Genomic DNA, 23206 nt, shown 5'->3' with positions numbered 1-23206 from the left:
TCCCGGCTTCCTTCCTCCTTCTGACTCTCATGTGCTGCTCCCAGCTTTCCCTCCTCCTTCTGACTCTCATGTACTGCTTTCTCCTCTTTCTGACTCTTGTGTGCTGCTCCCAGCTTTCCCTCCTCCTTCTGACTCTCGTGTGCTGCTCCCAGCTTTCCCTCCTCCTTCTGACTCTCGTGTGCTGCTCCCAGCCTTCCCTCCTCCTCCTGACTCTTGCAAGCTGTTCTGAGCCTTCCTCCTCCTCCTGACTCTCGTGTGCTGGTCCCTCCTCCTTTGGACTGTTGCGCGCTGGTCCCCCCTCCTTCTGACTCTTCATGTGCTCCCAGCTTTGCCTCTTCCTTCTGACTCTCGCGTGCTGCTCCCGGCTTCCCTCCTCCTCCTGACTCTCAGAGGCTGCTCTCAGACTACAGTGCGAAGGGTCCCTAGACACACGTTTGTTGCCTGCCGTATCCACGGAGCCCAGCACACAGCGGGCCTGCAGGAGGTGTTTGTTGAATGAATCAGTGTCAGTGTGATGACAGGGTTGACCATATCTCTGGGCCAGTTTATCTACTAACGTAAGAGCTGTTTCTAAGGCCAAAATGGCACACATAAATCACCCTTGGGGATTTTGGAGGACTTTATGGTCCACCAACAACTCCAAGATTTTTTTTTTTTTAAGTGTATTTATTTTGAGAGAGAGAGTGCAAGCTCGGGAGGGCTAGAGAGAGAGAGAACCTCAGGCAGGACCTGCCTGCCAGCACAGAGCCCGACACGGGGCTCGAACCTACTAGGCCGTGAGACCGTGACCTGGGCCGAAATCAAGATCCAGACGCTCAACCGACTGAGCCACCCAGGCGCCCCTCCAAAATTATTTTTAAGTTCTGTTTGTCTACACTGGGACCATTGTATGCTGACCCAGCAACATCCGATGGATTTAAATGCTGTAACAACTTTCTATTTAAAACTTTGTTTTTTTCAGAGTGGTTTTAGGGTCACAGCTAAATTGAGAGGAAGGTACAGAACTCTCCCACTTACCAGCTGCCCCCCACACGCATCACCCTCCCCCCTGGCGGTGCACCTGTCCCTCACGGCTGTTGACCCACACTGACAGGCCAGCACCGCCAAGAGTCCAGGTTCCGTGAGGCTCTCTCTAGGCGGCCGCGCACGGACGTGTGACCCGGGCCCACCATTCCAGAGCCACACAGAATAGTCCCACTGCCGTGTGTGCTCTGCCTGAAGCCTCCCACCCCGACAGCCGCTGGTCTGTTACCGTCTCCATAGTTGGGCCTTTTCCAGGGTGTCACAGAGTCAGAGTGCTACAGTATGAAGCCTTCCCAGACTGGCTCGTTCACTTGCTAACGCCTTTAAGGTGCTTCCGCGTCTTTTCGTGGCTTCGCAGCTCACTTCTTCTCAGCACTGAATAATCCACCGTCTAGACAGACCACCCGTTATTCGCCCGTCCGGCTGCTGAAGGACAGTTACGGACAAAGCTGCTGTAAATATATGTGTGCACATAAGGCTTCAGCTCCTTCGGGTAGATAGCAAGAGGCACGATTGCGGGGTCGCGTGGTGAGAACGTACTAGTCCTGTCACGAGTCTCGCCGACCTGTCTTGCGAGGCGGCTGCCCCATTCCGCGTTCCCGCCGGCAGGGCCTGGGATTCCTGCTGCTCCGCGTCCTCGCCAGCGCCCGCCGTGACGTGTTGTGGGCCGTGGCCCTTGTGACAGGCGCGTGGTGGCGTCCCCTTGCTGTTTTGTTCCACGTTTCCCGGAGGACACGCGACGTGGAGCCTCGTGTCCGGTGCCTGTCTGCGCTCTGTGTCTCTCCCCTGCTGGGGTGTCGTCAGGTCTTCGGCTCGTTTCTTGCTTGGATTGTTCTCACGTTGGTGAGCGTTTGGAGTTCTTCGTGCATCTGAGTAACAGTCCTTTATCAAATGTGCCTTCTGTGAACTGTCTCCCGGCCCAAGGCTTTGCCTTCTCGGTCTCTCGACGCTGCCTTTTGTGGAGCACGAGTGTTGAAGGTAATGACGTCCAGCCCATCAGTTCCTTCTTCCGTGGGTCTTACCTTCGGTGTTGTGTCCAAAAGTCATCGCCACACCCAGGGTCCCCCGGGTTCTCTTCTGCGTTCTCTTCCAGGAGTCCTGTGCTTTTTCATTCTTTGCCCAGTTTCACGTTTCGGTCTGTGACCCGTCTTGAGTTAGCTTTTGTGAAGGACGTAAAGTCTGTGTCTAGATTCTTTTCTCCCCCGGCACGTGGACGCCCACTCGTCCCAGTTCCGTTTATTGGAACGGAGCCTCTGTGCCCTGTTGGGTGACCAGGTCTGCGTCTGGGTCTCTGTCCTGGCCCATCAATCTATCTGTTCCTTCAACAGGACCGCACTGTCTTCGTTACTCTGGCTTTATAGAAACTCTTAAAGTCAGAATGTGTCAGTTCTCCAACTTCGTTCTCCTTCAGTGTTGCGTTGGCTCTTCTGGGACTTTACATTCATTTAGTCAGTATCTGAAACGTGACCTGCTGGCATTTTTATTGTGATTGCCTTAAGTCTATAGATCAAGTTGGGGAGAACTGACATCTTAACAATGTTGAGCTTTCCTGTCCTTGAACACGAAATTCACATAATGGCTGTCCCATTTATTTTATTGTGTTCTTTTTTCTTTCATTTATATACCACCTTTGGTTTAGTTTTTACTTCTTTTTCTTATTGCACTCAATAGGACTTCCGGTACAATGTTGAAAAGGAGTGGCAATTTGGGATCTTAGTGGAAAAGCTTTGAGTTTCTCGCCATTAAGTATGACTTTAGCTCTGAGGTTTTTTACAGATTTTCTTTATTGTGTTGAGGAGGTGCCCCTCTATTCCTAGTTTGCTGAGAATTTTTACCATGAATGGGTACCAGCGTTCGTCAAAATGCTATTTATGTGACCATATGATTTTCTTTTTCAGCCTATTGATGCTATGGATTACATTAACTGATTTTGGAATATTGAACCATCTTGCATTTGGGCTTCATGCGTAATTCTTTTTAAACACTATTGGATTCGATTTGCTACTATTTTGTTGAGGATTTTTGCATCTCTGTCCATGAGAGGTAACCATCCGTGGCTTCCTTTTCTTGTGATGTCTTTGGTTTTGTATCCGGGTCATGCTGGCCTCATAGAGTGAGTTAGGAAGCTTCTATTCTTCCTAAGAGGTGGTAGACAGTTGGTGGAATTTCTTCCTGAAAGTTTGGTGAACCAGTGAACCCATCTGGGGCTGGTGCTTTCTGTTTGGGGAGGTTATTAATTATTGATAGTTTCTTGGATCCATGTAGGTCTGTGGAGATCGTCTATTCCTGTGTGAGTGTCTTTCAGGGAAGGGGTCCGTCCACCCCGTCGGGGTCACATCACATCTGCGGTCCAGGACTTGGTCAGAGGACGCCAGCTTTTGGTTTTGTTGATTTTCTTCATTGGTTTCTGCTTTTAGAATTCTTACTTCCTTTCTTCTGCTTACTTTGGATTTGCCTTTCTTTTTCTAGTTTCCTAAGGTGGTAAAGGAGAGTTTCGACTTGTAGATCTTTCTGCGCGTCTCACACAGGCACTCGATGCTGTGAGTCCCCTCCAGGCACTGCTTTCGCCACATCCTACGAATTTGGGTTAAGTTGTGTTTTCATTCTCGTTTAGTTCAGATAGTCTTTCGTTTCTTTTGAGATTTCTTCAACTATCGTGTTATTTAGAAATGTTTTGTTTAATCTCCACGTATTTGGGGATTTTTCCAGCTTACGTCTCTTTCATTGATTTCTGGTTTAACTCTATTGTGTTCTGAGAGCAGACATCGTAGGACTGGTGTTTTTTTAATTTGTTGCGGTGTTTTTCATGGCCCGGAACGTGGTCTGTCCTGGTGAGTGTGCCACAAGAGCTTGAGAAGGACTTGTATTCGGATGCCGTTGGACAGAGTCGTCTGCACATATCCGTCGTAGCCAGTGATGGGTGGTGCCGTTGTTAATCCGCATCCTCACTGGTTCTCTGCTGGCCGGGTCCGTCCATCTCTGACAGAGAGTGTGGAAGTCTCTAGACACAGTGTGGATTGACCTGCCTCACGTGGTTTGGCGCTCTGCTATTAGGCACGTACGTGCACAGGCTCGTTGGTTGCGTGGAGATCTGACCCTCTGTCATTAGGTAGCGTGTGGCCGCTCACTCCCTTTTCATAAACAGGGATTGGTTTCGTGTTTCTTTCTGGCGTGTTAATGGTGTTTTGCTGTTTTACAGAGGTCCTCAAAGCAGGCAGTGTCCTGTTCCCTGAGCTCCTGGCTAGAGAGACAGAGGCTGTCGTCCACAAGCACCGCTCTCCTGCCCTCTGCCAGCAGCTGCTACAGCACCTGCAGGCCCAGCCGCCTGCCCAGTGAGCAGCAGCCAGCGCAGAGCGAGCCCCGAGCTCCCATGCTCCCCTGGGCCGGGGCCTCTCCACCTCACAACACGGCACCTTTGTGCCAACGACCTAGGACACTCACAGGCAAGACTTTGATAGCGAGAGTATTGCAGGAAACGTGTGCAAGATTCTCCCAAGACACTTCTCGGGCCCGGCAGTTTCCGAAGTAACATTCGCCGAGCGGCTTGTGTACTGTCATGTCTCATTTATTACAGTTCATTGACAGATCTCCCCAAAACCTGCGGGTAATTTGAAAGTAGAACGAGATGGCACTGCTCACCCCGGCAGCCGAAGCATCCTGTTTGTTTCAAAGCTACATGCACCTGCTACGCTCGTGGGTCAATATCTCTGTCTTGCGTAAATGCCCGCCTCACCGAGAAGGTTCTTGACTCTTTTTCTTTCAAGCAAAAGTTATTAAAAAGAAATTTTGTTCTTTCTTTGTGTTGTGTCTACTAAAACTTAGCATCACAGTGAACAGTCTAAAAGGAATTTGAAATCTTTATCAGTTACAGTTTTCCGTGTAAGATATCCTGGAACTCGGAGTGTTAGTGGATACATTCGGTCATGATATTTTTTTCTTATGCAAACAGTGTTGAAAATACAATGTTTTATCAGATGTAATTTTGGTAGCTCTCCCATATAAGCAGCAGTAAAGTAAAATGGGTTTTATTCTCTAGCACTTTCTACACCCAAGTGCCTAAAAAATTTTATTTTAAATGGATATTATTTCTGTAAGCCAAATATTTATGTTACCAGGGAAAAAAATACTATGTGTATTTTCTAACAATCAAATATGAACATTTATGCTTAGGTGTTTGAAAATTTAATTAAAAATATTTATTACAGTTATTTTGTATGCCTGTGTTAATGTGCTTTAGGAGTTAATCAACATTTTTAGAAATCGCTTATTTTTCTCTTAGATCTCATCCCCCGGCGACCCCGCCCCGAGATCTGGGTGGCGGGCCCCAGGCTCTCCCACTGCTGGGTGCAGTGTCCTCTCTGGACACCAGGTGGCAGGAGCTCCAAACCCCATCACGCCGGCCGCCAAGCTCCTGGGGCCCTCGGCGGGCGCGCCTGAGTGTGCAGCGCAGGCAGGGAAAGCGGGCCTGGAGAGGCAGCGAGATCCAAACCACGCCGGCCGCCAGGGAGAGGCAGGACGTTGTTTCTGCACATCTTCCAGGGGAAGTGTGCAGAGGCAGCAGGACAGTGAGTCAGTACCACTCGGTGTGACGTGAGCAGGTGTGTGTCCAGAGAAAGACACAAAGGCTCAGCTGACGGGGTTAGCGATCTAAGTGCCTGAGAACCGACGTGTCCTTGGCAAGTGTTATGCACTCTTCGCTCAACTCCTCGAATGTTCATGGAGCCCTACCCTCCCTGTGCTGGTGGCCGAGGACAGGGACACGTAGAATTTGGTCCCTGAGGGGTGTCTGGGGGTCTCAGCCAGTTAAGCGTCCAACTCTTGATTTCGGTTCGGGTCATGATCTCATAGTTTGTGGGATCAAGCCCCGCATTGGGCTCAGTGCTGACAGTGTAGAGCCTGCTTGGGATCCTCTGTCTTTCTCTCTCTGCCCCTCCCCTTTTAGCACTCTCCCTCTCTCTCTCAAAATAAATGAAAAATAAACATTAAAAAAAAAAAACTGGTCCCTGAAAGTTTACAGCATTATTGAGATGTAATTTACGGAGCTGTGTGCCAACCGCCGTGGCTGGTTCAGCACTGTATCATGCGAGGGCCCCCACCCACCCAAACCCGTGTGCAGCCGATCCCTGCCCACATTCCCAGCCCCAGCAAGCACCGAGCTGCTCTGTGTCTAAGGCGGTGTGTGTTCCGGATGCTTCATATACGTGGGACCATATGATAGGTTTTTCACTTAGCATAGTTTTTGAGGTTGTCTATTCACACACTGGTTCGGGGATCGGCACCTCTTTCTGGAAAGGGCCAGAGGGTAAATATTTTAGGCTTTGTGGGCCCAATAGTCCCAACTCTACTGTTTTCCACTCACCTGTTGATGGGCATTTAGGTTTGAGGCCATTATGAATAAAACCACTCTGAGCTCTGTGGTACGCATAGATGATTCATGGCCATCGCTCTTGGGCGGGTACCTCTGAGTAGAATTACTAGGTCATATTTGATACGTGTTTGTAGCCCCGGTTGATTGATTTATTGCTATTTTTCACTGCTTCACTGAGGGATGCCTGACCTACAATTCACTGCACATACTTAAGTGGGCACTTTGAGAAATCCCGACACACGCATACACGCACAGAACCACCACCACAGGCCAGACGGCCAACCTCCCCGCCACCCGCAGGCATTCTCTCCCGCCCTCTGCCCACCTCCAGGCAACTCTGATCTGCCGTGGTCACTGCCCCGCAGTCTGCACTCCGTGGGACTGTACGTAAGCGGACACAGTGTTTCTGGTCTCCTTTCCTCGTCCGCGTTCCCAAGGCATGACCAAGATGCACCCACGTTGTAGCGCCGGTGGGTGGCGGCTCGTTCCTTCCGTTGCTGAGCAGTAGTGTTCCGCCCTGTGTCTAGGCCACACCTGGTGGCCGTCACAGAGATGGCTTCTTGGGACACTGTGTGCACGTCGTCGAATGGACACGCCTTTCATCTCTCTGGGGCGGACGCCCAGGAGGGGGGAACGTCCAGCCGGAGCGGCGGGACCACCTCGTCCGCCCACCAGCACCACTGTCCTGCCGACACGTGACACGGCAGCGTCTTTAACCGGAGCCACTCTAACGGGCACGGAGGGGGACTTCGGGATGGCTTCAGTCTGCATTTCCCTAACGTCTAACAATGCAGAGCCCCTCCCACGTGCTTGTCTGTCTGCCTGTACGTCTTCACTGGTGAAATGTCTTAAAATCTCTTGCCCATTTTTTCAAAATGAGGTCTTCATATTGAATATGAGATATTGTGGATACGAGAGCTTCGTCACGTACGGCTTGCAAATATTACCACTCGTTCTGGAGCTTATTTTCATCTTCCTCTTTGGGCTTTTGTTTTTGAGTAACCTCCACATCCAGCGCAGGACCCAGACTCACAACCCGAGATGGACAGTCGTGCGCTCCACCAGCTGGGCCAGCCGGGCGCCCATTTTCACTCTCCAACAACGTCTCTCAAAGAACAGAAACTAGTTTCGAAAGAGCATATCAATGTTACTTTATTGTGTTTTTTGTGTTCTAAGAAATCTTCACTGAAATGCAAGTTTCACTTCTAAACTTTAAGAAGCTCAGAAAGTTCTTTACACAAAGATGATTCCTCTGCCTGCCCCTACCTACAGCACCAATCAAAGGCAAGCTTCACTTGCTCTGAAAATCTCCTTTCTGTGGCCTCTATGAACACATGGCATGTCTCTAGGGGCAGTTGGTTCAAGATGAAACACGTAGCCCCAGACATGCCCGCATAAAGTGCAGTAGTGACTAAACCACGCTGTATAGAATGAACCGTATGTAAGAGGAGAGAGCTAGCCTGTTTGCTCTCATGCGCATAAACTAGTTCTGGAAGGGCACAGAAGAAACTCGTGAGGGTGGTGGCCTCCGGGGAGGGCGCCTGTGTGGCAGCTGCAGTGAGAGTTCTATCTGTGCCCTTTGGTGTCTCTGAATTTACTTTCTTATAAAAATGTTTGTTGGGGTGCTTGGGTGGCTCAGTCGATTAAGCGTCCGACTTCAGCTCAGGTCATGATCTCGCAGTTGGGGAGGTTGAGCCCCTATCGGGCTCTGCGCTGACAGCTCAGAGCCTGGAGCCTGCTTCGGATTCTGTCTCTCCCTCTCTGCCCTGCCCCTGCTTGCACTGTCTCTCTGTCTCTCAAGAATAAATAAATATTTTTTTTAATATTTGTTCATCTTGAGAGAGTGAGCTGCGGAGGGGCAGAGAGAGGGAGAATCCCAAGCAAGCTCCTTGCTGTCAGCACAGAGCCCAACGCAGGGCGTGATCTCCGGAACCATGAGGTCATGATCTGAGCAGAAATCAGGAGTCAAGACGCTTAACTGACTGAGCCACCCAGGCGCCCCCCCCCCCCAGTTGTTTTTCAACCACTGAATCAACATGGTCATTTCAGGGACCGTTACCCTCTTTTCTCTACTTGCACATGTGCAAACTTTGTGTGAACATTTCCATAATTGAAAGTGTTACAACCCTGAAAAACAATCATGGGACGATCTGGAAGGCACAGGCTCAGACTGGTGCTGAGGCCACCACTCCCCAGGGCGGGGGGTGGGGCGTCCCCTTTACTAGACTCACCTTTCCAGTCGCCTTACAATCAGGGTGGAAAATTAAGTTTTCTCTAAAGAAAAAGCTTTCTTCCTGACTTTTCTCCATCTTCCGGACTGTCTAAACAGCCAGGGTCATCGGACATCCAGTCACTGCCTGTGTGATGTCAGACGCGAGGGAAAAATTACTACGTGTGACTTAGGGTGGGCTACGGCTTTTCAGAGGCCACGGGCAGTGCGGTCGTGGATGAGAACGGCTGTCCCGGAAGGGAGGCTGCAGCCTGGACTCTATTCCCCCAGCCCCTCCTTTGACCTGGGAGTGTCCTTGGCCTTGTCCTCGGGGTCCGAGCCTCCTTCCTGTGACTCCTCCTGGCGGGGGCAGGGAGGCCTGGGACCTGCAGCGAGGACAGCAGCACTGCTGATTTGTCCCCAGGCATCTGCGCGGGGTTTTCCGGTTTGGGACAGTGTAACTTGGAGACACGGCAGTGCCTGTCGCTGGCGGACGAGAAAGAGAACCATAGACGGAAGAACCTACGAAGAAGCCTAAGTGTTCTCTCCCGGGCCTAACTGCCGGGCGCCTCTATCCTCTAGGACTTTGTTAGTTTACATTTTTGTCCTTCAGAATGTGAGTTGGCCGTTTTGGCTAAGATTGAGCGCAAAGAGGTGCAGCGACCACGGCAAATGTAAAACCGGGAAACACTGCCTTTTACATGAACGCAGGCGAACTGGCTTTGGTGTGCAACATTGGCAATGTTTCGGTCGACAAGCGACAAGATCAACTGTTCTGGGCTGTGTGCGCGCGCAGGGGCGTCCTGGTTCTAGTGCGAGCACACCCACCAGTCCTGCCGCTTGCACAGCGGCAGGTGACCGAGGCTGGGCAGGTCAACAACCTGCTGGAGACGGTCCTCCTGGGGAGGCTTCACTCGTCCTTGAGAAGGGGCCCTGGGCCTCCTGGCGGGATGACGGCCCTTGCCACTAACCCTCTCATCAAAGGGCTTTAACCTGCACATCTTCCCCTTATTCACGACGTGAAATTTATTCTTGAGAAACCACTGTGAACATTTCACACACGACTTGAAACCCCTGATAAAACACGTAGTGGCAAAACCACGATTAGGCACTACCAACTTGTCTAGGACTCGCTCTAGGACAAAACCCTATCTTCCCCCAGCTGCGTGGCCCGGGATGCCTCGGATCGGAGCCCAAGAGCCCACCGCCAGACATGGCGGAGGCGCCAGCGTCACCTAGCAGCCGGTGCCCACGCCCAACATGCAGGGCTGGGGGCAGCTGGGGGCAGCCGGCGTTCCCTGCGCCCGGGGTTGCTGGGAGGGTCCCCGGCGCCCTCCCGCCCCGGCCCCCAGCTCCCCTAGCGCTCGCGCCCCTAGCACCCCCGGCACGCCCGGCGCCCGCCCCCACAGCCCCCAGGGCCCTGTCGCCTCCGAGTAGCCTGACAGGTGCCCCTGCTGTCGCTTGGGGCACGTGACCACCAGCCGACGACCCGGCGAGCGCCGCCCAGCGCCTTCGGCAGGCGACGCTCCGGAAGACGACGGCGCGGGCGCCTCTGCGCCGTCGCCCCCGATTGGCCGCATCCGGGTCACGTGGCCGCGCCCCTCCTCTGGAGGGTGGAGGTCCCGGGTCCGAGCGCCGCCTCGGCGGTGGCTGGTGCGAGGGTGGCGTTGCCCCCTCCCCCTCCCAGAAATGCACCTGCAGTCCCCCGGGTGTTCGCAGCCTGCGCTGCTGGCGCCGGTTCGAGCCGAGCGTTCTTCCCTCGAAACAGCGGCCAACCGCGGTCAGAACGACCCGTTCGAGGTCAGAGTGTCCGTCTCCCGAGCGTCGGTCTGACCCAGAGGAGGTGCTTGGGCCACTGGGCTTCGAGCCCATCCTCACCGGGCTCACTCCCCCCCCCCCCCCGGCCGTCCCTACTCGGGGAGGGGCCCAGGGGGCGAGGGGAGGTGGTGTCGACCGACTGCAGCCCCGAACGCGGCAATTAGCCCTTCTTCCGGGGGGGGGGGGGGGCCGGGAGCCGAGGCCACACCCTGCACCTCCAAGTGCGGCCCGGACCGCGGGCACTTAGCCCCTCCTCCTCCGGGGTGCCCCGCCCGTCGAGGCCTCGCCCCGCACCTCCGACTGCAGTCGCCTGCCCCAGACGCCGCCCTCAGAAGAGCCGCAGGGCCCCCTCCCCCACACCCCCTCCGCGCTCCGCTGCGGGGAGTCCACCTGCTGCCCGCCGCAGCCTCCCGGGTGGGAAGCACACCCCTCGGGGGCCTGGGGTGGGAGGAGGAGGCCGGGAGTGCCCTTCCTTCCCTCTTCACCACACCCCGCTGCTGCTTCCGAAAGAGCCTAACGAACGGGCGGGTTCCAGGGCCGGCACCATCGGGAGAGCACAGGATGAGCCCGATGCGTCCTGTGTCGCTAGAAGGGAAGGAGGCGCTCACCAACCGATATGGGGTGTGCAAGGGCCTCAGGAGCCAGCCCGGAGGAGCTCCCGGCGGCCCAGGCTGGAGCAGTAATGAGCACAGAGGTAGTGCTGTTGGGTGATAACTGTTTTCGTAGCTGAACACCCACGAGTCCATAGCGCTGTAAAGAAACAGCAGCCAAGTCGGCGAGGGGGAAGGGACGGCCCTTTCCTGTAGAAATATCACAAGAGATGTAGTAGGGGTGGGGGAAGCCGGGGAGCCACTCGAGGCAGACGCCACCGTGGTGCCTCCGCCGTGGCGGTCACCGCGAGATCGGACGGTGCTAAGATCAGCGAGCAGAAGCGGTGATGAAGCGACGGCATAGTCCCTGATGCAGTAACGCGTTGAGAAAGGCCCAACATCACTTCTGTGGTTTTCTCGCCAGGATCCTGGGAACAGGTCAGAGAAATACAGCAAGACATTGTTCAGCGGAACAGAGTGCTGTCCCAAAGGGCCACGCTCCCGGCAGATAAGGCAGTCCTCAGGAGCTGTCCCAGATTGGAGCTGTGTGAGGCGCGTGACAGCCGAACGCGACGTGGGGCTCTGGACTGGCCCAGACCGGGAAGAGTACGTTAGTGGAAAACATGAAATCTGAATCAAGTCCAAAGTCAGTTGACAGTGTGCGCCCCGGACTGAATATATTCGCGTTTTCCCCGAACTTGGCCTTTGAAACCTAATCCCCAGTGTGATGGTGTCTGGAGGCGGGACCTGCGGGAGGTGCTGAGGTCCTAAGAATGGAGCCCTCCTGAATGTGACCCGCGCCCTCATGGAAGAGCCTAGAGAACCAGCGTGTCCCTTCTGCCACGCGAGGACGCCGAGAGAAGACAGCTGTCTCTGAACCAAGAGGCGGGCTTTCGCCAGGCACCAACCTGCCGAAGCCTTGACTTTGGACTCCAGCCTCCGGGACCGTGGGAAGTACACGCTTGTCGTTCTGGCTCCCCAGCCTGTGTTATTTTGTTCCGGCAGGCCCCACCAGACCGAGACACTATTGCACCAGAATTAGCTACCTGGCTTTGATATTTATGCCATAGAGCTGTAAGGCGTTAACGGTGGGAAAAGCTGGGCAAAGCATTTGCGAATTGTCTGTGCTTTGTTTTGCTTTGTTTTGTTTGCCAGATTCAGGTGGGCCAGGGTGAATTCATCCTTCTCCTGGGCTGGGGGAGCAAGGGGAGTCCACGTCCGGGCTGCCCTCGTGTCCCGGAATGGGGCGAGCTGATGGGAAGCTCGGGTGGATGCCCTTCATGGGCTCTCGGGTGCCCAACCTGCCCTTACCGGCTTGGCGAGTACGGATGTGTCCGGCAGGGACAAGCTCGGCAGATTGGAGGAGGCGAGGAGCCCAGGTTGGGGGGCTTACGGATGAGCAGGAGGAAGGTGGCAGGAGGCGAGCTTGGACAGATGGCCAGCGTGTCATGGGGGCCACATCAGGTGAGGTTAGAGAAGGAATCCTCACCCACCCCTTCGCATCTCCCACCTCCATTTAATACGGTTTGAGTATCCTTTTGGGTTTTTCTCAATTACCTGTGTAGCATTATGTCCTATTTCTTACTTAAAGCTCTGTGTCTGGTCCAGCAGCTTGGATGGTTTCTGCGTCCTCTCCCACCACAGAAGAGAGGGATCCCACCCTCCCCTCGGCCTCCCGTGCCTCCACCGCCTCCTGGCTCACGTCACCTTTGCTTTTGCCTGGACATTGTCCAGGCTGCTGCTTATCATTAGAAGAGATTGTGTTGCTTGTAGGCTGATGCCAAAGTCTAGAAGTCAATCAGCAATATTTTCCCTTTATGGCTGCTATGTGAGTTTTATTTCTTGAACAACCTTTTGAACTAGCATTTCTCTCTTAATGCCCGATGGCCTTAAGGAAAATGATTACATTCCATGAATAGCCCAAGATGTTGCCATAGTTTTCTTTGGGCCATATTTCCACAGTTCATGGTTACAGCTTTTCATTTTATTTACTGAGTTGCTGATTGCCTTTATTTTTTCTCGTTTTCTAAAGAGCGTGCCTTCACCGTATCGTCAGTTGACACGGCCTCTCGTGCTAGATCTTGCCCCAGATGCCTGCCTTTTCCCCCGGAGTGGTCAGTCCCAGAGCTCTCCAGCCTCTTTGCTGTCCAGGCCTGCTGCCCGGCCGTCACTGTGGACATCACCCCACGAGCCTCCGGACTGGCCCACTGCTCAGCTGGTCCCATGCTTCCCCTGTTCTCGGTGTCCTTGGTTCTCTGACATACGTTACAAGCAGGTCCTCAGAAAGGGGAGTCTTTGCGCGCTAAGAAGGCCTTTAATTTGCCGTCCTAGCGGACGTAGACTTGTGGATCCCAAGTCTCCCCTCAAATTGTGAAGGCACAGCTCTGTTAGTGTCTTGCTGTTGACAGTCTGATGACGCTTCCTTTGTAAGAGTCATGAGTTCAATTTCTGGATGCTTTTAACATCCTTCTTTATCCCTAATGTTCCGAAATTCCACAAGAGCAAGTCTAGACGGAATCTTTTCTTCATTTATTCTGCTCCATGCAAGTGGGGCCCTTTTCTTAGTCTTCTCTGTCGTCTGGTTACAAGCATCTGTGTGCATGATGTTGCACGCGCTGAATGTGTCCCCCTCTCCCGGCATCTCACCTGTTTTCTTTCCTCTTCTAACTCCTTTTCTTTTTGGATCATTTGATGATCTATGTCCTGAGATAGATATTTGACTTTATCCTCTAACCTTCCTATTAACCATTTTATTTCTACCACTTACTTTTTAGGATTCCCTTTTATTTTTAATGAACTTTATTGATGTTTGATTTACATACAATGAAATGGTCCCATTTTAAGTGTATGTTCTGATGAGTTTTTATGCCACTGTGTGAGTATCACCACCATCAAAATACGGTTACCTTGGGCCCCTTCCCAGTCACACCCCACCCCACACCCAGGCTCTGGGCACCCACCGTCAGATTCGCAGATTGGAGTTGTGTTTTCTAGACTGTCGTGGTCAGCATAATGAGACCCACGCCCTTGCATCTATCAGCACCTCACTGCATTTTGACTGCTAAGTAGCTCTCTGTTGTGTGGACATAACACAGTTTTTAGACTGTTCGTTGGGTGAGGGGCGTTGGGGTTTTTCCAGCTCACTTTTGAACACTGCTCCTACGAACGTACAAGTGTACAAGCGTTTGTGTGGACAGGTTTTCATTTCGCCTGAGCAAATACCCAAGAGTAGAACAGCCACGCTGCATGGAAAACACGCGTCGAACTAGATAATAAACCGCTGAGCTGTTCTCCGAAGCAGTCGCCCGTCTGGTATTCCCAGCAGGAGTGTGTGAGTTCCATTTTCCCTGCATTTTTTCCATCTCTTGGTGTGGTCAGAACTTTCTTGATCATTCCAGGTAACTCAGTTTCCTTGACGGGCCTCCCTGCTAAATAGAAAGGATGACGGGGCTTCATGTCCGAGGGTTCACCAGATGTCGGGCTTTTTCTGTGAGGTTCGGAAAGGAAGGAGCCGCTCGAGACCTTACCAGATGCCAGACTGAGGAAGGAATGACTTGGGAAGACCAGATCCCGAGCGCTCCCGAGTGCTTTGGGAGAAGAGCTAGCTGGCGTTTTGACCCATTGCTGTGTGGCGGGCTTATGGAAGGAGGACTCATTCCAGCTTCAGGCCATCCCTTGGTGCCAGCCCCACCTGCACCCTGCCCCAACCCCCCATACCTCTTCTGGGGGGGGAGCCTCCTCCTCCCACACCTCTGCCTGCCCCCTCCCACTGCACTAGTCTGTGAGTCACCTCTGTGAGGCCAGAGGTGACAGCGGAGGACATTGCCCCGCTCCCCTCTCCCTCTCGCACTGAGGCCTGGATTTCCATCCGCAGACTGGCCGGACGTCCACACGCGTGGCTCAGTAAAGAAGGCCAATTATGGAACAGCGTATATGGCATCCACTTATATAAAAATCTACGTGTACATAGACAAGTGACAGGATAGGCCTTAAAACATTTACAGTAGTTACTTCTGGGTGGTGGGGTTAAAGTTGCCTATACATTTTTTTTAAGTTTTAACACCCTTTCACATACTTTCTAGAAACTTTGGTTATGAGGACAGAAGTTGTATGGTGGCTAAAGGCGCGGGCTGCGGGGTCACTTGAGTCTGGATTTTCAAGTGTTACATCTGCCGCTTACTAGCAGCGAACCCTCGGCCTCAGTGTCCTCACTGGCCATTAGAGCTGCTCCAAGGACCCCGTGAGGCTGCACGCGCAGAGCCCAGCAGAGTGCCGGGCCCACAGTGGGCAGGCTCCATCCAGGGTGGCTCTTATCCTACTATTATGTTAAGGTAAAAAAACAAACGGGGCCTGGGTGGCTCAGTCGGTTGGGCGTCCGACTTGGGCTCAGGTCATGATCTCACGGTTCGTGGGTTCAACCCCTGCGTCGGGCTCTGTGCTGACAGCTCGGAGCCTGGAGCCCGCTTCGGATTCTGTGTCTCCCTCTCTCTGCCCCTCCCCTGCCTGCGCTCTCTCAAAAATAAACATTACAAAATATTTCCTGGCATAATTTTTCCAAGGGTGTGTGTCCATGCAAACAAATAGGCCCAGGGTCCATTTGTTGTACAGAATCCATCCGCCTCATGTGGGTCAGTCCGCCCCCCCACCGCCTCCCAGAACCCAGAGTCAGATACATCGTGTCCAGCAGAAGCATCATGTAACACGTATGCATCTAAATTTTTCTAATGGCTGCGAGAGGGGAAAAAAAGAAATGGAGGAAATTCATTTGGATAACATACTTTATTTCACCCAGACCCAGTATATAAAAAAATTATCTCACTAGTCAACCTAAAGTAGAATGAGTTATTTTACATTCTTTTCTTCATACTGAGTCTTTTCAAATCTGACGTGTGTTTACACACACAGCACATCTCCGTGACGACCGATAGGACTTTCAACCATCGTGGTTCACCCGGAACCACCAGGGTTCTGGCTCTGAGCGTCCTACACCCCAGGAAGGCCAGCCGGGGGTACAAAGAGCGCCAGTTTTCCTCAAAGGGTGTGGAAGGTTGGGGGGAAAGTACAAAAGCTTGAGCATGTGGTGGGCGTGAGCAGCTCATCTTTGACTTTGGCCGTGGGTTGCTGCAGGGATGTCTTAAGGTGGTCCTTAGGTTGTCCTCCCATGATGGGTTTTTCCTCCCGTTTTCGCTACAACACAGCTTGCCTGCGAAATGGAAAAATAATAAAAGCTGAAAAGCGGCTGCCACCTGCAGCGGGTGTGGCCCCACTGCGGCCTGAGCGACGCCCTCACGCCCCATCAGAGGCAAGCCTCGCTTCTCTCCCGTCTGGCTCCCGGGTCGCGGTATGCAGGCCGCCCTCTCTCCTCTGGACCGGTTCAAGTCCCCAAGCAGGTGGTGTTACAATCTGTGGGGGAATTTCATCCACAGGCAGAATCTGGGGAAGGCTGCTTTCCAGATGGTTCGTGATGGTTCACATGCAGTCTACCCCCTTCACCGTTTGTTTTTTTTTAATTTTTTTTTTAATGTTTATTTATTTTTGAGACAGAGAGAGACAGAGCATGAACGGGGGAGGGTCAGAGAGAGGGAGACACAGAATCTGAAGCAGGCTCCAGGCTCTGAGCTGTCAGCACAGAGCCCGACGCGGGGCTCGAACTCACAGACCGCGAGATCATGACCTGAGCCGAAGTCGGCCGCTTAACCGACCGAGCCCCCCAGGCGCCCCCCCTTCACCGTTTGTAAGTGGGTCGTTCAGTGGTATTGTGCCGCCGCTCCCACCGTCCGTGTCCAAAGCGCTTTCGCTCTTTGCAGAACGAACCCTGTCCCCGTTAAACGCACCTGCCCCCAGCCCCTGCCCCCACCGCCTACTCTGTCTTTGTGAGTCTGAAGACCCCGGGACCCCACGGAAGCACAATATACTACAGCGTCTGTCTTACCTCACCGAGCACCACCCATGTCGTGGCAGGTTTCCTCTCTAAGGCTGACATTCTGTGTGCACGGACCACATTTTGTTCATCCGCTCGCTTGTCAGTGGATACTTGGGTGGCTCCCACGTCCTGGCCGTTGGGAACCACGCTGCTGTGAACGTGGGGCGAAAGCATTTCTTTGAGTGCTTCGTTCCGTTCCTCTGGTCACGTACCCGGCCGTGGAATTGCTGGCTCACCCGGGAATCCATTTAAGTTTCTGAGGAGCTGCCAGACTGTTTCACAGCGATGGCACCATTTTGCCTTCTCATAAACTGGTTAATTTTACATTATGTGAATTTCACCTCGATTAAAAGAAAAGTTAAAAGGGGGGAGTTGCTCAAGGCCAGGATACGGACTCGGGCTTTTCCTCTGAGTGACCTGAGAGCCACGGGTGGTTGTGAGATGGTTCCCATCTGGAGACACGAATCTTGGCACCCTCAGCCGACGACGTGTTGAAAGGAATGCGCGTTGGACAGAAATACGACGTCCAGGCATGGGCATCGAGGGGTTGGAGGGATGAGGAGGCTCGAAGAAGCCGAGGAGGAGCCGGAGAGCCAGGGGACGCGTGGAGCGGGGTTGGGGCGGAGCACGAGCCGGATGAGGCTGCCGCCAAGCACTGGCTTCCGTGAGGCAGAGGTCGGCGGTGGCCTCGGCAGAAGCAAGGAGGGCTCCGGAGAGAGCAAGAGGAGGCTGGGGGAGCGGATCGTCCCTCCAAGGAGAGGAACGAGGAGGCAGGCAGAGGAGGGCCTGGGAGGTTTTTTGAGTTTTGTGGTTCGGTTTTTCGGATGCGAGCGATTTTGCTTAGCAAAGGACGGGGGAGGGGTACAAGGTGTCCCTCAGCAGGTTTATGAAACACACGTGGTGGGGTGATCAGTGTGCCCACCAGAACCCCGAACATGACTTCATTTGGAATAAGGGTCTTTTCAGATCTAATTGCAGTAAGAGTCTCGTGATGGGGTCACCCTGGGTTAGGGCAGGCCCTAAGCCCACTGACGGGTGACCTTACAGGAGGAGAAAGGCAGAAAAGGACACCCACACGGGGAAAGAGCCGGAAGCAGGAGGCCACAGCAAGGACGGCAGGAGCCTCCGGAAGCTGGAGAGACACGGAGGGACCCTCCCCACTTACGCACAGCAGCCTGGAAGAGCCTCCCTCACGAGGCTCCTTGCAGCCCTTGGCTGGTGCTGTTAGGGACACAGGGTGAATAAAACAGAGAGAACCCCTTGTCGACAGTGAGCGTATCCCTACGCGGATGTTGGAATTCTGGAATTTGGGAAAGCTGGCCGGAGCTGGACGGCCACAGCTGTCTGTCTCGTTCCTTCTAGGCATCCCTACGTTGTTCGCGTGTGAAACCACACCAGAGCCTGGGAGCCACCGTTGCCGCCCGCAGGGCACAGTTACAGACAGCAGAGGCCAGCAGGTCCTTTGTGGATGACACCCCCCAGCCCAAGGAGGACCCAGAAGCAGCAGGGGCAGGAACCAGCGCAAGAGGGGAAATTGTCCCCCCTCTCCGGGCGGGCGCTGCCCCTGGTAACTTTCCTAACCCGGCTCCCGGCCAGCCCCGCCCCCTGATCTCATGTTGGCCCTCGGAGCCGGGCTTGGGTTTCTGACCCCGGCTTTCCTCCTCCTCTCTCGGGAGTCAGGTTCTGTTTACAAGGCTTTCCTCCTCCTCTCCCTGGAGTCAGGTTCTGTTTACAACTGAAAGCAACCGTGCCAAACTGGAGGCAGGAGCTCCCGGAGGAAAGAGAACCGTTCCCTCCGCGGTCGTTGCCCTCCGTCTACTTCCCTGGCCTCGAGCTGAGACCGTGAGCAGCCGTGTCACCGCCCTGTTTCCACTCCGGCCGGGCTGTGACCAGCAGCAGCGGGGAGGCGGGCATCGCAGGCACCGGCAGTTTGGGAGTGTGGTGGATGGGCTGGCAGCCCACCAGGCTGTTTGCTTCCCGGCAGAGAAGCAGACCCTGGCTGCCCTTTGTGGGGAGGCCCCCCAGACCCTCCCGCCTGCCTCTCCTGGTCCCTCCCTTACTCAGAGGCCTCCAGCACCCCCAGGGGCAAGGTCCTCTCCGGTGTGGAGACCAGGCCGTGGGCTCTGGGTGCAGAGGCCACTTGAGTCATGCTCCTGAAAGCCCTTGTCTTCACGCACGTGATACGTGACAACCAGGAGCGTCCCTTGGCCTGGTGAGCCGGGGTGTGAGGTGACGCCTCGGGCCTGCAGAACGATGGGGTTTCGGAGGTGAGCGACCCACCTGCCCGCACGCCCACGACGTGGGTCCTGAGGCCGTCCCCAGACTCCAGCCTGTATGCTCCAGAGCTGACCCTAGGTTCCATCCCATGTACTTCCTGCTGTCACTGCTGTGTAGCAGTGGACATCCCTTACCGGTCACCTCCAGAGGGCCGGCCACTGCAAACACTTTACCTCCATTCTCGCACAGACCCTGCAGGTACACATTATGAATCCTGTTGATAGGGGAGGCCCCTGGGGCTCAGAGAGGCCGAGGACTTTGGCCCGGGCCACACAGCTCCAGCTGGCTGACTCAGGGTGGGTGTGAGGCCAGAGCCGCCGGTCCCCCCAACCCACACTCCCCCCGCTTAGCCCTTGGGGGAGAATAACAACCTACAACCTTCCACTCTTCCCACCTATCGCGACTTTATTCCGCACCTGTGGGTTAAGGCAAAATGGGTTTTTGAGTGGCGTGAAATTATTTTGAAAAAATCACGTTTAGTTCCAAAAAATGGGAAAGTATCAGAGAAATTTGGATTCTGTTGCTTCTCTACCTTGACTGAAATCTGGCGGGTTTTTCTTCATTAACTCTTTGGAATTTATGTGGTTGTAAATAAATAAATTATACTTGTATACACTCATAGGATACACAAACATACTGAACTCATTTGTTTCTATAATACATGTAGATATTTACGTGATATATAAATGTACTGTTTGTTAACATAGTCTGTATTTAGTCATTGTTAATAACTTCTCTAAATGCAATATAACTTTTTTTTTAAGTAGGGTTCACACCCAGTGCAGGGTCCAACATGGGGCTTGAACCCAGGGCTCTGAGATCAAGCCCTGCGTGAGCTGAGACCAAGAGTCAGACGCTGAACCAGCTGAGTCACCCAGACGCCCCTTGAAATAATGACTCTTTTTTTTAAATGTTTATTTTTGAGAGAGAGAGAGAGAGAGAGAGAGAGAGAATGTGAGCAGGGCAGGGGCAGAGAGAGAGGGAGACAGAATTCAAGGGCTCCAGGCTCCAAGCTGTCAGCACAGAGCCCGATGCGGGGCTGGAACTCATGAACCGTGAGATCATGACCTGAGCTGAAGTCGGACGCTTAACCGACTGAGCCCCCCAGGCACCCTGAAATAATAATTCTTAATAGAACACATAACCACATTGAGTCGAACATTTATTATGAAGATAGCTGTGTCTAAAATTGGTAACGTGTCGTCTCTGCACCGAGAGGCCCCACTTGTGGGTAACGCGCTAGCGAAGCTTCTGCACAAGACACACCCTGGGAGGGGACCGAACACCCACCACTACGAGAACGTCGGGTCAGATTTATTCTGTCCTCAGTGTGGAATACGACACATCCGGCATCAGGGATGGAGTCGAGCCCTCGAAATCACGGGGTTCCAACTCAAATCCTAACGTGGGGGGCTCGCGGAGCAGAGCGGGGCACGCACTGGTGCTCCAGGTGCACTGATACCCAGGGCTGTGCGTCCTTACAGGTACCTGCTCGTGTGCGGGACGAACAGCCACTGCTGATCTGTCCGCCAGCCTCCTAGCTGAGGGAAGACATCGAGGGCTGAGAAGGGGACGGGGGAGCATTAGCCCTATGAATCATCTATCATCTATCCATCCATCCATCCATCCATCCATCCGTCTTCTCCTTACCTAGTTATTTATCTACCATCAATCTGTGTAACGTCCCCCACCTCCCCATCAAGTGTGGAAGGAGGCGGCAATTAAACCCTCCTCCATGGCCATCATCCTTGAACCCTTCTCATTTTACCCATTTATTCTCCGTATCCTTCCCTACTCCATTGCCACCCCTGTCCCCAAAGGCATCTGTACCGTATGCTTGGTGTCTTTCTTGTTCCCATGTCCTCATTAGACATACAGCACTGTTTGGGTGTGTTTTCACTTACCTAAATGCTGTCCTGCTGCGGGAGGGAGTCAGTATGTGTTAGTCTGGGTTCTCCAGAGAAACGGAACCAGTGGGAGACACGTCATGTACGCGAGGTACGCACCCACAGGACATCTGGATGTATGTATCATATATAACAAGTTTATGTGTGTGTATAAATATATGAAATTGTCACATGATTATGGAGGCTCAGACATCCGGTGGCTGGAGACCCAGGGGGCCGTTGCTGTGAGCTCCAGTCTGAGTCTGATCCAAAGGCAGGAGAAGACCGATGTCCCAGCTCAAGGACAGGCAGGCAGAGAGAGACAATCCTTTCTCCCTCTGCCTCGTGCTCTATCCCGGCCACAGTGGATTGGACGAGGCCCACCCACACTGAAGGGGGCCATCTGCCCTATCAGTCTGCTGAATCAAATGTTTATCTCATCTGGAAACACTCTCACAGACATGCCCGGAATAATCTGTGAGCAAATATCTGGGCCCCCGGTGGCCAGTCCAGCTGACACATAAAATTAACCAGCACACCATCTTCCCAGTTCGCCTAGGCCGATCCAGGTTGTCGCCCCACTGGGCCAGGGCCCCCCTGTCTGCCAGGGTGTCGGGGTCTGCACGACCGGAGGTGTCCTCACTGCCCCGCTCGACACGGCCAGTGCCCGTCTACCCACTGCCGAGTACAGCTTTTCGTTCCTCCCTGGGGTGTCAGGATGGGTGTCCCAGAAGGGAGGGCCTGCTCAGGTCCCCTTCCCACGGGTCTGGGGCGGGGTGTGAGGTCACGGGGCGCGAGCATCCCTGTGTCCCCGACCTGTGCACCAGCTCTTGGTGGCACCCACCCTCTGCTGCCCGCTGGACGGAGGTGCAGAGGGAAGAAGTTACTTACTTCCATTTGCATTCTTTGGATCACAAGCGAACTCAAGCATCTTATCTTTTTTTTTTTTAATGTTTCATTTATTTTTAAGACAGACAGAGCATGAGTGGGGAGGGGCAGAGAGAGAGGGAGACACAGAATCCGCAGCAGGCTCCAGGCTCTGAGCTGTCAGTACAAAACCCAACGTGGGGCTCGAACTCACATACTGCGAGATCATGACCTGAGCTGAAGTCAGGCACCTAACCAATTGAGCCACCCAGGCACCCAGACACTTTTAAAATTTCTAAAACTTTTGAGTTAATTGTGCAAAATACAGATAACATCAAGTAGGAAGAGAAGAGCAATCTCAGACGCCCCTACTTGGACAGAATTACAGCTGTCGCTTTTCTGTGCCGTGTGTGCGTGAGCCACGGAGTCCTACGGCCCATGCGTGTTGCGGCGAACTGCTCGTCGCTTCCTAAGTGCGTTTCAAGTCCTGGCCTCTGCATTTACGTGACACCTTAAGGTGTCTGTCTCTTTTTCAAGAACTAGCTTTGTTCCTGGACTTGTGTCTTCCTCCCATGATTTAAGGCTACGACGTCACGTTCCAGTCAAGTTCTCTCATTGTGATCTCACACTGACTATCACTTGAAGAATTCTTTCCACCTGGAAGCCAGTGTCCACACGTACTCCGCTTCCTTGAACAGTGAGCGAAGGCGTCTCTGTCTTTAACTCCCACCTCAGGGCGCTGGCACCTGCACTCTTCTCTGCCCAGAATGTTCTCTCCCAAGCTCTCTGCTCGTTCCCTCCCTTTGGGTCTCAAGTGTCACCGCCACATTTAAATTTGCAGGCCCCCCACATCCTAGCCCTGAGTCTGCTTTGTTTTCTTCCAAGGTGCTCACCACATTCCCAGACCACAGAAACACACGGTGCTGTTCCCGCATAGCTCTGCCCCCTGGAACACGGGGACAGAGAATTTGCACCTCCGCACCTGCTACAGTACCTGGCACCCAGCAGACATGCGTTCAATCAGTGCAATCCCAGTAAGGAGGACACAGAGGACCGAGGAACTGTCCAGGAGAGAGTGTGCTGGGTTTGGGGTAAAGGGATCACCAGCCGGCCGGGCGAGGGGGGAAGGTCTAGTGGAGTAGGCGGCCAACAGCGAGAGGGAAGGGGGGCAAACAAGGCAAGCAATGCAAGGGCCCCCATCGCCCCGACGGTGCTCATAGAGAAATCTCTCCCTTCTCAGGCCTT

General features: G+C 53.7%; 1 protein-coding gene and 1 long non-coding RNA gene across 3 annotated transcripts in view; both read left to right on the top strand.

Moving 5' to 3' along the window:
* Positions 1-5231, top strand: part of DNAAF5 (dynein axonemal assembly factor 5) — a 48338-nt gene extending 43107 nt beyond the window's left edge. For both annotated transcript variants that reach the window (XM_053893837.1, XM_053893836.1), the window contains one exon: positions 4223-5231. In XM_053893837.1, coding sequence (XP_053749812.1) covers positions 4223-4359 — 137 coding nt within the window. In that variant the 3' untranslated portion in view covers positions 4360-5231. The remainder of the gene's footprint in view (positions 1-4222) is intronic.
* Positions 5232-9849: 4618 nt separating this feature from the next.
* On the top strand, positions 9850-19914 carry LOC109251099 (uncharacterized). The gene is made up of 2 exons (XR_008419101.1): positions 9850-10400; positions 18294-19914. It is a non-coding gene; the product is annotated as an uncharacterized LOC109251099 (long non-coding RNA).
* The last annotated feature ends 3292 nt before the right edge of the window (positions 19915-23206 follow it).

This window comes from Panthera pardus, unplaced genomic scaffold (genome assembly GCF_024362965.1).
Source record: "Panthera pardus isolate Hobbes unplaced genomic scaffold, ASM2436296v1 HiC_scaffold_4, whole genome shotgun sequence".
In the NCBI taxonomy this organism is placed as follows: domain Eukaryota; kingdom Metazoa; phylum Chordata; class Mammalia; order Carnivora; family Felidae; genus Panthera; species Panthera pardus.
This window is presented reverse-complemented; position numbering and strand designations above follow the sequence as displayed.